General features: G+C 48.8%; 1 protein-coding gene across 3 annotated transcripts; it reads left to right on the top strand.

Annotated features, from left to right (window-relative positions):
• Positions 1 to 355: 355 nt before the first annotated feature.
• Positions 356 to 13,621, top strand: ZNF74 (zinc finger protein 74). 3 transcript variants are annotated; one of them, XR_009211142.1, is made up of 5 exons: positions 356 to 3,853; positions 4,394 to 4,520; positions 5,033 to 5,134; positions 9,258 to 10,948; positions 12,977 to 13,621. XR_009211142.1 is itself a non-coding variant. In XM_058431680.1 (5 exons), exons 2-5 carry the CDS (start codon positions 3,806 to 3,808, stop codon positions 10,847 to 10,849), a joined length of 1,869 nt encoding a protein of 622 aa, XP_058287663.1. In that variant the 5' UTR covers positions 356 to 1,146; positions 3,354 to 3,805; the 3' UTR covers positions 10,850 to 13,616. The 3 variants fall into 3 exon arrangements, 2 of the variants coding, with proteins under 2 accessions (XP_058287663.1, XP_031995188.1); XM_058431680.1 differs by having other exon boundaries at positions 356 to 1,146; positions 3,354 to 3,853; positions 9,258 to 13,616; XM_032139297.2 differs by having other exon boundaries at positions 9,258 to 13,616.
• The last annotated feature ends 325 nt before the right edge of the window (positions 13,622 to 13,946 follow it).

Below are 13,946 nucleotides of genomic sequence, written 5' to 3'. Positions count from 1 at the left end.
ATAGCCAGCTAGAAAAAGCTGCAAAACGTGTATTGTGAGCTGTGCCTCACTTCTGTAGTGTGTCACAATGCTTTATAGTCCTCAAGAAACTTGACAGTCAAATGCAATGCATGTTCCTTGCTTAGGGGATAGATCCAAAAAATTTGATAAAGGGCAGTTTGGGACAAGAGGAAATTTGAAAATGGGCTGTATCTTAGGTCATATTGCATCAATAGGAAATTTATTGTGTGTGATAATACTACTGTGATTATGTAAGAGAATATCCACAGGAGATACAAGCTGAAGACTGTAGAGTGAGACATCATGGTGTCTGCAACTTACCTTCAAATGGTTCAGCAAAAAAAAATGTGTGTGCATGTATGTATGTCTGTATGTGTCTGTGCAGCTCCCTCTAGGTGGTAGCACCCTTGTGCATGTGTTATTCCTGTTCCTAAAATATTAGCTCGTTAGATCTTTGAATAACCAGTTGACTCTCCTGAGTACACGTCACCTTTGGCATTTTCTCTTGACAGTCTCATTCACACTCACAGTTCAAGTTGTTCTGTCTCCTGGGATATCTTGTGTGGTCTGTTCTGACTTCTCTGCTAGTGTCATTACCACATCAGCATCTGATTCCAATGCATACTGTCTGGGTTTTTTATTCCTTTCCCTGCAGAATGATGACACATTGGACATGGACTTCTCCCAGTGGCCAGAAATACCCATCAAAAAGGCCTGTGCGGGCCTCAGACCCTACCCTACTCTTGCTGGCTGATGCTCCCCACCCTGAAGCCATGAAGCCTCTGACAGCCTCACTGGCCAGCACCATATTCTGATACCTCTGGAGATATTTTTTTGTTTTTCTTTCCTTTTCTTTTTTTTTGAGACGGAGTCTCGCTCTGTCGCCCAGGCTGGAGTGCAGTGGCACAATCATAGCTCACTGCAGCCTTCAACTCCTGGGCTCAAGCAAATCCCCCAACTCGGCCTCCTGAGTAGTTGGGGGACCAAGGTGTGTGCCCCCACACCCGGCTTGGAGCCTTGTTTCAGCCCATTTTCTCCTTCCCTCGGCTATCATCATCCTTCATGCCTGCATGCTTCAGTTAGGGGTGTGTTCTCAGCGTTTGTCCTCATCTCTGCCTCCTCATCTGAAATCCAGTGTTTTGGGGGGTAAGGTTTTATTGAGGTGTAATTTATATACAGCACAATTGTGCAATTTTAAGTATACAATTTGATGAGGTTGAGCAAACGTATACAGTTGTGTAACCAGCACCACAATCATGATACGGGACATTTCCATGACCCAGAAATGTCCTCATGCCCCTGTGCATTCAGTCCTCTCCCCTCTCCCCTTGGTAACCACTATAGTTTTGCTATAGATTTTCCTCTTTAAGGATTTCATGCGGAATTTATACTATGTGGTCTTTTGTCTCTGCTTTATTTCGCTTAGCATATGCTTTTGAGTTTATCCATGTTGTTGTGTGAATCAGTAGTTTGTTCCTTTTGATTGGTGAGTAATATTCCATTTGTATTAGTCTGCTAGGGCTGCCCTACAAAGTATGGCAGGAGGGCTTAAATGACAGAAATGTATTTTCTCACGGTTCCAGAGGCAAGAAGTCTGAGATCAAGGTGTCAGCAGGGTTGATTTCTTCTGAGGCCTCTCCTTGGCTTGTAGATGGCCACCTTTTCCCCGCATCTTCACGTGGTCTTACCTCCTCTATGTCTGTGCCCAAATTTCCTCTTCTTATGAGGACACCAGTTATATTGGATCAGGGCCCACTGTATTGAATTCATTTTAACTGAATTACTTCTTTAAAGAACTTCTCTCCAGGCTGGGTGCCGTGGCTCACGCCTGTAATCCCAGCATTTTGGGAGGCTGAGGTGGGTGGATCACTTGAGGTCAGGAGTTCAAGACCAGCCTGGCCAACATGGTGAAACCCTGTCTCTACTAAAAATACAAAAATTTAGCTGGGAGTAGTGGTGCATGCCTGTAGCCCTAGCTACTTGGGAGGCTGAGGCAGGAGAATTCTTGGACCCAGGAGGCAGAGGTTGCAGTGAGCTGAGATTGCAACGCTGTACTCCAGCCTGGGTGACAGACTGAGACCATGTCTCAAAAAAAAAAAAAAAAACCTCTCTCGGAGTTACCGAGGGTTGAGACATAGGAATTTGAGGTGAGGGGTATACAGTTCATCCCATTGCTCCATTGGATGGATATTCCACAGTTTGCTTATCCATTCATCAGCTGATGGACACTTAAGTTACTCGTAGGCTTTTGCTATTACAAATCAACCCGCTATAAATATTTGAGTACACGTATGGCTGTGCATTTTAATTTCTCTTGCATAAATACCTAGGTGTGAAATTGCTGAGCCATATAGTAAATATATGTTTATCAATTTTATTGATCTTTTCAAAAAACAATTTATTTGCTCTGTTGATTTTTCTCTATTTTCTGTTTTCCATTTCATAGATTTCTGATCCTTATTATCTCCTTGGTGTCTTAAGATTGAAACTTACTTTACTTACTTTAATGTCTTAAGATTGAAACATAGATATTGATTTGATACCTTTTTTCCTCATATAGCATTCAGCGCTGTAAATTTCTAAGCACTGCCTCATCTATATCCTACAACTTTTGTTATGTTACATTTTCACTTTTATTCAGCTCAAAATAGCTTCTGATTTCCCTAGTGATTTATTCTTCAGCCATATGTTATTTCAGAATGTGTTGTTTCATTTCTTAATATTGAGGGCATTTTCCAGATAACTTTCTATTATGGATTTCTGATTTAATTCTATTGTCATCAAAGAATGAATTTTGTGTGACTTAAAGTCTTTCAAACCTACCAAGATTTATTTTATTTCCCAGAGTGTGGTTTATCTTGGTAAATGTTCCACATGCCCTTGAAAAAATATGTATTCTGCCTTTGTTGGTTACAGTGTTATGTAAATATCAGTTAAGTCAAGTTGAATGATGGTGTTTTTTAATTGTTCTGTCAGTTTTTGCATTATGTATTTTGAAGCTCTTTTAGTAGATACATTTATATTTAGGATTGCTATGAGTTCTTAATGAATTAACTGTTTTATCATTATGTAATATTCTCTTTATCTCTGATAGTCCTCTCTCTGAAATCTACTTTGCTATTATTATAGACACTTCAGCTTTTTTTTTAAATTAGTATTTGCAGGGTTTATCTTTTTCTATCCTTTCACTTTTAACCTATCTTTGTATGTAAAGTGGGTTTCTGGAGCTTGCTTTTTTAATTCAGTTTGACAATCTCCACCTTTTAATTGGAGTGTTTCAACTATTCGCATTTAGTGTAATTATTAATATGGTTGGATTTACATGTCCTTTTTTTTTTTTTTTTTTTTGACAGAGTTTCACTCTTGTCACCCAGGCTGGAGTGCAGTGGCGCAATCTTGGCTCACTGCAACCTCCACCTCCTGGGTTCAAGCAATTCTCCTGACCTCAGGTGACCTGCCGCCTTGGCCTCCCAAGTGCTGGGATTATAGGTGTGAGCCACCCCACCCGGCCTTGCTGTTAGTTTTCTATGTCTTATGTCTTTTTTGTTTCTCGTTTCCTCCCTTAATGACTTCCTTTGAGGTAAACACATACTGTTCTAATATACTCTTAATTCCTCTGATTCCATTAATATTTTTCACCTTTTAGTTATTTGATTGGATGCTGGACATTGTGAATTTTACTTGGTTGAGTAGGCTTTTGGAATTCCGTGTTTCTGGGATTTGTTCTGGGATGCAGTGAAATTACTTGGCATCTATTTGATCCTTTCAAGGATCAAAGCAAGTCTGGAGTTGGGTGGTGGCCAGGATGCCCAGGCCCAGGGGGAGCAGCCAGGAAGGATTGGAAGGCAGTCAGGTAAGGACTGCAGGTAGGCTCTCTTGGTCCCTTGGGGCACAGAACTTGCTGATATAGACAAGGTTTCCTTCCTTAGAGTGTAATAACAGTTTCTAGTCTGGGTTCGGATCCTTTTGCATTAGTGAGCTTTGAATAGAGTTGATGGGATTTTTGTACTATTAATATTCTCTCAAATTTTTAAGTTTGAAATTCTTGGCCCCAGGAAGCATAGCCTCTCTCCCAGGACTTAGGGCCTGATACAACAGCCATGTACAGCCCCTGGGTCCCACCTCAAGTTGCCGGGGCCCAGTGTTGTCTATTCAGACCTGCTTTCCCAGTCTAGAAGGTGGTGTGGGAATGCATGCCAATTCCCAGCCCCCTCCCTGCCCCTGGTCCCCAAATTCAGTCATGGTCAGTGTCTACAGCACAACCTTCTGGCATGGGAGAAGGTCACCTAAGGTTAACCCTTTACTTGTAGGGTCCTTAATCAATCTCTGGCTCCTTTGGAACCATGGACACAGAATCAGTCCTGGGTGAGTGAGAACCTATATGTCATTTCAGGAATCGGTGAGTTTCAAGGATGTGGCTGTGGACTTCACCCAGGAGGAGTGGGGTCAACTAGACTCCCCTCAGAGGGCCTTGTACCGGGATGTGATGTTGGAGAACTACCAGAACCTTCTTGCCCTAGGTAAGATCCCCCCAGCCCCAGGCTGGGCGTCTGCTGTCAGCCTTCTTCTGCATGGTAGATATTAAGGAGGATCCCTTCAGTGCCGGCCCTGGTGTCAGATATGTCATGGGGTGGGAAGCAAGGCCTGTGCCTTGGGGCACTCATGGCCAGGGGCCTCGACCACGCCAGAAGTCCCCAGGGGACAGCGTGGGAGCTGGTAGCATCCTTGCTTGGTGTTTCCCCTGGTCCTGGGATGGGGGCAGGGAGAGAAGAGAAGAAGGTGGGACCCTGGAGCCCAGCTGGCTCTGGAACGGTCCTTGAGCAATGAAGTAAGGACGTCAGCACACGTGGGGTCTTCAGGGTATACACTGGGATTTGGGTTCCAATCTGAGACCGTCACCGCTTTTGGCCCAGAGGACCTCCTGTTCCCGGAGAGGGTGTCCACTTCACAGGCATGGTCCTTGTTAGGGGGTGGCCTGTAAGGTTGACTGGGCCTGGAGAGCCACAGCATGCCCAGCCCACTTTCTCTCCAGGAGCAAGACCTCCACTGCACAAGCCAGATGTGATCTCTCATCTGGAACGAGGCGAGGAGCCATGGAGCATGCAGAGGGAAGTCCCTGGAGGGCCCTGTCCAGGTGAGCAGAGGCACAGGTGGAAGGGTGCCAGCCCCAGCACCCCTGGCGGCACCTCCTCCTATGGCCCCTATTTTCCTCCCTCAGTTTGCCCCGGCTCCATCTCCCCTTCTCAGGTCCCCCGCCAGACCCTCCCACCCGCCTCCCTTCAGCACATACTGAGCACTGCCTGTGTGCTGAGACCTATTCTGGGATACAACAGGGAACAAACCTGGCCACTGGGACCAAATGGCCACTTGCTGATGGGGGTGGGGAGGCAGGAATAGAAATATTGAGCCAGTGGTGTTGGCTTGGCAGCTGGGGGTGTGGGATTGGGGGCAGGGGGCCACCAGGGGAGGGGCAGCTGGCATTGATCAGTGTCAGGGTCAGCATCAGCATCAGCATCAGGGCCAGCGTCAGCCTCAGGGTCAGGGCCAGCATCAGGGTCAGGGCCATCATCAGCCTGAGGGCCAGAGTCAGCATCAGCATCAGCGTCAGCATCGGGGTCAGGGCCAGCGTCAGTGTCAGGGCCAGTGTGAGCATCAGCATCAGGGCCAGAGTCAGCATCAGCATCAGGGTCAGCATCAGCGTCAGGGTCAGGGCCAGCGTCAGCATCAGCATCAGGGTCAGGGTCAGCGTCAGGGTCAGGGTCAGCATCAGCGTCAGGGTCAGCATCAGCGTCAGGGTCAGAGTCAGCATCAGCATCAGGTCAGAGTCAGCATCAGCATCAGGGTCAGCATCAGCATCAGGGTCAGCGTCAGCGTCAGGGTCAGGGCCAGCATCAGTGTCAGGGCCAGCGTGAGCATCAGCATCAGGGCCAGCGTGAGCGTCAGGGTCAGGGCCATCATCAGCGTCAGGGTCAGGGTCAGCATCAGCGTCAGGGTCAGGGTCAGGGCCAGCATCAGTGTCAGGGTCAGGGCAATCATCAGCATCAGGGCCAGTGTCAGCATCAGCGTCAGCGCCATCATCAGCGTCAGGGTCAGAGTCAGCATCAGCATCAGGGTCAGCATCAGCGTCAGGGTCGGGGCCAGCGTCGGGGCCAGCGTCAGGTTCAGGGTCAATGTCAGCGAGGGCTTCCAGGCTGTGGCCAAGATGGCAGCCCTCCATGAGGGAAAGGGGACTGGGGTGGGTCTCGAGCAGAAGGTAGTCTGTTTTTCTTCTCCAACATTCTTTTTGTAGACTTCTCTTCTGAGTTGGTTGATGAATAAGTGAATTAAATTATTTCGGCTTAATTTATTGGACAGTGACTGCTGAGCATGTTAGGTGTCTAGAAAGCTTGAGAAACACCTTTCTGTGGGAAAGGCAGCCGATAAGCTGTGGAGCACAGAACACGGGGGTCGGGGAAGGCGGCCCCTCCTCCATCCCCCTCCGCTGCCACACACCACCCAGCCCCAACCTGCAACAGCGGCTGCAGCCCCAGCTTTCTGGTCTGTATTTCTCACCCCAGCCTCTGATGCTTGCTTTGTCCTCTTTAACAAAATTACAGGTTTCAAAAAATTCCTATTTTTGTTTGATTCGTAGATGAATATACTGAAAATGAGGCTGAAAGGTTATTGAAATCCTGCATAATATTTCCACCTAGAGATAACTGTTCTCTAATAACTGACCATGTTACTGATTCCTCTGGGCCCTTCCTCTGTGTGCGGGTAGACTTTTGTAAAGCTACACGTGGCCAGGCGTGATGGCTCACACCTGTAATCCCAACACTTTGGGAGGCCAAGGCAGGCAGATCACCTGAGGTCAGGAGTTCGAGACCAGCCTGACCAAACATAGAGAAACCCCGTCTCTACTAAAATTACAAAATTAGCCGGGCATGGTGGCGCATTGATGTTTACTGATTGCACAGTATCCCTTAGATGAATGTGCTCTGCTGTGTTGTTGGCCCTATTGCTGCCAAAACAACTTTTTTCTGGCCTGGGCCTCTTCTCTCTGCTCTGTGCACCTTCCCTAGACTCTTACCTCTCACTTGGTGTGCACGTGGTCTACACTATAGTGACAGCAGCTGAGCTGCAGCCCTGTGTCATTGACCATCTCGTGGGCCTCTGCTTGCGTGTCTAAAGCCAGACTTGGAACTGGCCCTTCCTCCTCCCGTCCCTGTCTTTGTAAAAGCTTCCACCATCCACCCAGGCTTGGGTGTTTGCTGAGGTCTCATCCTCTCCCCCATTTCCTCTCTTGCCACCTTCAGTCAACAGCTAGGGCCATCGGTTTTAGCACCTAAATGGCTCTCAGATCTGCTGCTTCCTGTTCATTTTCATAGCCTTGGTTCCAGTCTGAAGTTGCCATTTTTCACCTGAATTATTCAGATGGCCTCCCTAACTGGCCTCCCTAACTGCTCGCTCCAACCTCCTTACACACCACCAAAGCCACCTTCAAGACAAACCATTATGCCAGGCACAGGGACTCACACATCTAATCCCAGCAGTTTGGGAGGCCAAGGCGGGAGGATCGCTTGAGCCCAGGAGTTGGAGGCTGCAGTGAGCCGTGATTGCACCCCTGCACTGCAGCCTGGACAACACAGCGAGACTCTGTCCCCACCCTCTGCTTCCCCCACCCTCCACCAAGACACCATATGATCACGTCAGCCTCTGTGCAAAAGGCCTTTCTTCCCCAGCTGCCCTCTGAGTCAGGCATCTGGTCACCTGGAACCCATCCACCTTGCCAGGGTCACTTCTCAGCCTTCCTGCCTCTGCATGTCTTGTCTTCATCTTACTGTCTCACCTCTGAGTTTCTGCACATGCTGTTCGCTCTCCACCTGGCTACCTGCCATGTGTGCCTTGGCCAGTTCCATTTGCCCTGCTCTTCTGGATGGGTTGGGGCCACAGGCAGCACCACCATGCAGCTCTGCCCACTGCGCTAGACTGCTCCCTTTTAAGCCTCGGGAGGACAGAATTAGAAATAAAATCTCCTGCCAGCTCAGAAAACCTTGCTATAGAGATAGAAAAGAAAGAAAGCCTTCTTATTGAATAAGTGTTTAACCAGATGTGGTGTGCAGGAGAGAAAGAAACCTCCCCCTTTGACAGAGGAGACAGATCCAACCCAGCACACAGGGCAGCTGTCTTCACCTAAAGGAAGAGTACAGCTTTTTGGGTTTTTTGTTTGTTTGTTTGTTTGTTTTTTGAGACAGGGTCTCCCTCTATTGCCCAGGCTGGGGTGCGGTTGCATGATCATAGCTCGAAGCCTCAACCTCCCTAGGCTCAGGTGATCCTCCCACCTCAGCCTCCTGAGTAGCTGGGACTATAGACAGGTACCATCATTCCCGGCTAATTTTGTATTTTTTGTAGAGGGGTCTCAATGTGTTACCCAGGCTGGTCTTGGTCTGGGCTCAAGTGATCCGCCCACCTTGACCTCCCAAAGTGCTGGGATTACAGGCATGAGCCGCCGCGCCCAGCCTCTTGTATCTTTTTGACAAGCAGGAAGTTACATCTTGGACTCGACTCTTGGACTAGGCTCATTTTGCTTCTGAAAAGGTTTGCATGGGCCTTGAGACAGAGAAAGCATTTGCAATTCCCAGTGTTCTAAAGGGAAGCGCTGGGGTGTGGGGGGCCCTTTTTTCCTTTTGGCACCACAGACAATTTTTAATTCATTTATTAGTCCTAGCTACTCGGGAGGCTGAGGCCGGAAAATGGCGTGAACCCGGGAGGCGGAGCTTGCAGTGAGCCGAGATCGCGCCACTGCACTCCGGCCTGGGCGACAGAGCGAGATTCGGTCTCAAAACAAACAAAGAAAGAAAAAACATGTATTTGTCCTGTGTACTGCGAGAACCTGCCATGGTATTGACACAGAGCAGTCGGTCAGTCGACGTGTCTGTGAATGAATGGAATCCTCATCACCAGCTCCCAAGCTTGCCCCTTTCTCAGCCCCCTTGGTGCTTGTAGCTGCTCCTTCGGGGATTCCCTTGGCTTCTCCGCCTCTCCCGGTCTTCGCTCTCTGGTAGCTCCTTCCGTGTTCTTCCTCTCCCTTCTTCCCGCTCTTGCTTGCCCATCTCATCCTGGGCTCTCCCTTCTCTCTGCCTGCGCCTTCCAGCCTTGGCCCTCGTGGCCTCGCCTCTCTTTTCTGGGCGTATCTGCATCTCCAGGTCAATTCTCAAATCTGAATTCTAGGCCAGATTTCCGCTTGCTGACAGAACATCATTTTCAATATCTTACAGAATGGGAGCTGAAGGCGGTGCCCTCTCAACAGCAGGGCATTTGCAAAGAAGAAGCGGCCCAGGAGCCCATCATGGAGCGACCCCTGGGCGGGGCTCAGGCGTGGGGGCGCCAGGCAGGTGCTCTGCAGAGGAGTCAGGCTGCGCCCTGGGCGCCCGCACCTGCCATGGTCTGGGAAGTCCCTGCAGAGGAATTCCCCCTCAGGTGTCCCCTCTTCGCCCAGCAACGTGTTCCCGAGGGGAGACCCTTGCTGGACACACGCAAGAACGACCAGGCCACGGAGGGCAGAACCAAGTCACCTGCGAGACTGTGTGCAGGGGAAAACGCCTCCACGCCAAGTGATCCAGAAGAGTTCCCCCAGGCGCGCCGGCAGCGCGGGGCGGGCGCCGGGGAGGGCGAGTTCGTGTGCAGCGAGTGCGGGAAGGCGTTCCGCCAGAGCTCCTCCCTCACGCTGCACCGGCGCTGGCACAGCCGGGAGAAGGCTTACAAGTGCGATGAATGCGGCAAGGCCTTCACCTGGAGCACCAACCTTCTGGAGCATCGGCGCATCCACACCGGCGAGAAGCCGTTCTTCTGCGGCGAGTGCGGGAAGGCCTTCAGCTGTCACTCGTCCCTCAACGTGCACCAGCGCATCCACACGGGCGAGCGGCCCTACAAGTGCAGCGCCTGCGAGAAGGCCTTCAGCTGCAGCTCGCTGCTCAGCATGCACCTGCCGGTGCACACGGGCGAGAAGCCCTACCGGTGCGGCGAGTGCGGCAAGGCCTTCAACCAGCGTACACACCTCACACGCCACCACCGCATCCACACGGGCGAGAAGCCCTACCAGTGCGGCTCCTGCGGCAAGGCCTTCACCTGCCACTCGTCCCTCACCGTGCACGAGAAGATCCACAGCGGGGACAAGCCCTTCAAGTGCAGCGACTGCGAGAAGGCCTTCAACAGCCGCTCGCGCCTCACCCTCCACCAGAGGACGCACACGGGCGAGAAGCCCTTCAAGTGCGCCGACTGCGGGAAGGGCTTCAGCTGCCACGCGTACCTGCTCGTGCACAGGCGCATCCACAGCGGCGAGAAGCCCTTCAAGTGCAGTGAGTGCGGCAAAGCCTTCAGCTCCCACGCCTACCTCATCGTGCACCGGCGCATCCACACAGGCGAGAAGCCCTTCGACTGCAGCCAGTGTTGGAAGGCCTTCAGCTGCCACTCGTCCCTCATCGTGCACCAGCGCATCCACACCGGTGAGAAGCCCTACAAGTGCAGCGAGTGCGGCAGAGCCTTCAGCCAGAACCACTGTCTCATTAAACATCAGAAAATCCACTCCGGGGAGAAGTCGTTTAAGTGTGAGGAATGTGGGGAGATGTTCAACTGGAGCTCGCACCTCACTGAGCACCAGAGGCTGCACAGCGAGGGGAAGCCCTTGGCCATCCAGTTCAACAAACACTTGCTCAGCACCTACTACGTGCCTGGCAGCCTGCTGGGTGCAGGGGATGCTGGACTGAGGGACGTGGACCCCATCGACGCGCTGGATGTGGCAAAGCTCTTGTGCGTGGGTCCCCCCCGAGCTGGCAGGAATTTCTCCCTGGGGAGCAAACCTCGAAACTAACATGATGTGCTTTGGTGTCAGTAGCCGCTTTCTGAGCTACACAACAAGGAAAGCACCCTGATCCTCCCTGGCTCCTAGATCCAGACCACCTTCCTCCAGGTGTGGGAGCCTTGCCTTATCACCCCAATCAGGTCTGCATGCCAGGGTGCCTCCTCTAGTTAAAGTCAGTCACCTCCCCAGAAGGGCCACACTCCAGGAGGAGAGTTGAGAGTCATTTGAGGTAGTCTTGCCACCTGTTTTCCTTGATGGGCCTGGAAGTTGTTGACAAGGGGAAAGATCTTTCTTGCCAATAAAAAGAAGGGATATCGTTGGGTGCCATGGCTCACAGCTGTAATCTTAACACTGTGGGAGGCCAAGGCAAGGGGATCACTTGAGCCCAGGAGTCTAGGACCAGTCTGGACAACATGGTGAGACCTCGTCTCTACAAAAAATGCAAAAATTAGCCAGATGTGGTGGCATGTCCCTGTGGTCCCAGCTACTCAGGAGGCCGAGGTGGGAGGATCATTTGAGCCTAGGAGGTCAAGGCTGCAGTGAGCCATGATTCACAGCACTGCACTGCAGCCTGGGTGACAAAGCAAGACCCTGTGTGAAATGAAAAGGAGGTATATCAACTGTCGTATCCTCGGACGGGCTCCTGACATGGCTTTAATCAGGAGTTTCCTCCATAAACTATGATTTTCAGAATAATAAAACAAGAATTATGACTAGCATTACTTTCCAGTGAACATTATTATATTGCTAGAGAGGAGAATAATCTTGGGTGGTGGGCATTGGGAAAAAGTGAATTTCCTGGACTTACCTCATGTAAATAGCTCTACTGCAGAGCTGTGTGTTAGTGACAGTGCAGTCAGGGGCGTTCCCACAGCTGTCACAGCACGGCCCAGCATCGCTGTAGCCAGATCCTAACATGCCAACATCACCTCTTGCCATTTAGCCCCTAGTGAGAAATGGGGAGCTACCAGGCAGGTGCCCGGTGCATTCAGGGAAGATGGGCACAGCATCCGGATGTATGTGTCTGGAAGCTCCTCTTCACTGACTGGGGCTGGGCAGGGCCACCCTGGGCTGGTGAGGCTGCCCTGCAGGGCTTCTCACTACGTAGCAGCAGTCACCAGCCCAGGTCACAGAAGAAGCCCCTCCCAGCACCCACTGGAGAGGGGAAGCTGAAGCCCAGGGAGACGGGCTCCATGGTGGTCCTACATGGAGCTGTTGTACAAACAGCTGATTTCTATTTTTAAACACAATTTAATTAAAACTAGAGCTATATGCTAATTTTTAGAATAATAAAGAAGGAATCTAGTGTTGATTTTTTAAGGCATAAATATTCTAATGAAGTGGTATGATAGTAAATATAATTTTCTTCACTTCTAGTTTGACTTTCAAAGCACAATCATAATGAGGATCATTTTTGCAAAACTTATTCAGCTCTCTCCAGGCCTCCCTATGTTTTTGCATGTAAATGACTAAGGATGTACCTCTTGTGCCACCACTTCTTGTCCATTTTCTGCGGTTAACAGTACCAACTCACCTCACTCTCATTTGTCAGTCTATGATTCTAACAAAGTTCTCAACACATTTTCATGAACTTGATGAAATTCTGCATTTTTCCAGATATTTAAAATTTCAATTTGCAATGACTTGGCCATGTATTTCCAGATATTTACAATATCTGATCATCTGCAAGAGGCTAATCTACAAATGTGTAATGCAAGAAAGACTATTTGAATAGGGACGAATATTGTAAGTAGTAGGTTCATTAGTGAATTACTTCATGATTGTTTCCATACCATGAAAGATGAGCTCTGACTGTTCTTATTTTGATCTAGCCTGAATAACCTAAACTTGAGGAAATTTACTGCTGGGAGTGAGTGCAGGTGGGCCTGAGCTCTGAGCAAGGGAAAAGGTTTCTCTGAAGTGGGGTGGAGCCATGCTGTGTGAGGCTGGAAAGAAGAACTGCTCTCCAGGGCACATTGGTTTGAGAATCAAGAACACAGGAGTTGGTGTGCCATATAGGGAACTCAGTTGAGAGTTTAATAGTGGAATGATTTTTCCTTAGGCAATGGGAACGTCAGGTTTGGTGAGTGTTAATAATTCCTTTCCTTCACACATTTTTGTTTATTTTAAATAAAGTTTCTGCATGGTCTACATTTGGGGAAGTGCAGCGTTCTAAAGAATGGACACCTCTGCAAGACTGCAAAAGACACTCAAGAGAGGAATCACTAGGTGAAAGCCATCCCCTGCCATCCCCAGGGAAAGTGGGAGGAAGCTGGATATCTCACTACCAATTTTATTTGAAGGACAAGATAGCTGACATCTGAGCTGCTGATTGACTGTACTGTTTAAAATAAAGATATTCTGGAATATTCTTCTTCAGTGACGTTTTAGATTCCAAAAGACATTTTACCAAAAGCAGTAGAGGTGGTCCTGAACAATTTTATGCAGACTAAAATTTTGTAAACCAAATCACAGATGTCAATTTCAGGCATGACGATTGCAGTGTTATTTTATCTTAATGTTTTTCTGCTCTTTAATTATTTGCCTTTTATTTTCTTTTGCTGAATAAATCTTTTTAGCTAAGTGGCATCCAAACTCTTTTGGTTATAAACAAACATTTTAATCTACCCAAAGTGATGTTATTTAAAATAACCCTTTCATAATCTTTTGGTAAAGCCAAGAAATCTTTATAACAGGAATGAAACACTTTATTTTATCTATTTTGTAGTTTGGATGCCAAAATATCAGGTTTGTATACATAATCACTTTGTTCAAAGGCCTTTAATGGACCTAAAGCTAAAAGTTAAGCTCCCTTGTCTAAATTTGACCTATTTATTAGGTTGGTGCAAAAGTAATTGCAGTTTTTGCCATTAAAAGTAATGGCAATATATTAATATTATAAATAAAAGTAGTGAGATTAATATCAACATAAATATTAATCCCGCTACTTCCCTGTAGATATCCCCATTCAACTACATCAGTGTTCTGATGTACCCAAGTTTGCTGTGCCCACTATTCTATTCCTTCAGCCAGTGCTATCCTTCCTGTGTTCTCTGGAACACATCTTATTCTTCCTTCTAGGTTCATTTTCATCTCAGCCCTTTCC

This window comes from Hylobates moloch, unplaced genomic scaffold (genome assembly GCF_009828535.3).
Source record: "Hylobates moloch isolate HMO894 unplaced genomic scaffold, HMol_V3 SCAFFOLD_19, whole genome shotgun sequence".
NCBI lineage: Eukaryota > Metazoa > Chordata > Mammalia > Primates > Hylobatidae > Hylobates > Hylobates moloch.
This window is presented reverse-complemented; position numbering and strand designations above follow the sequence as displayed.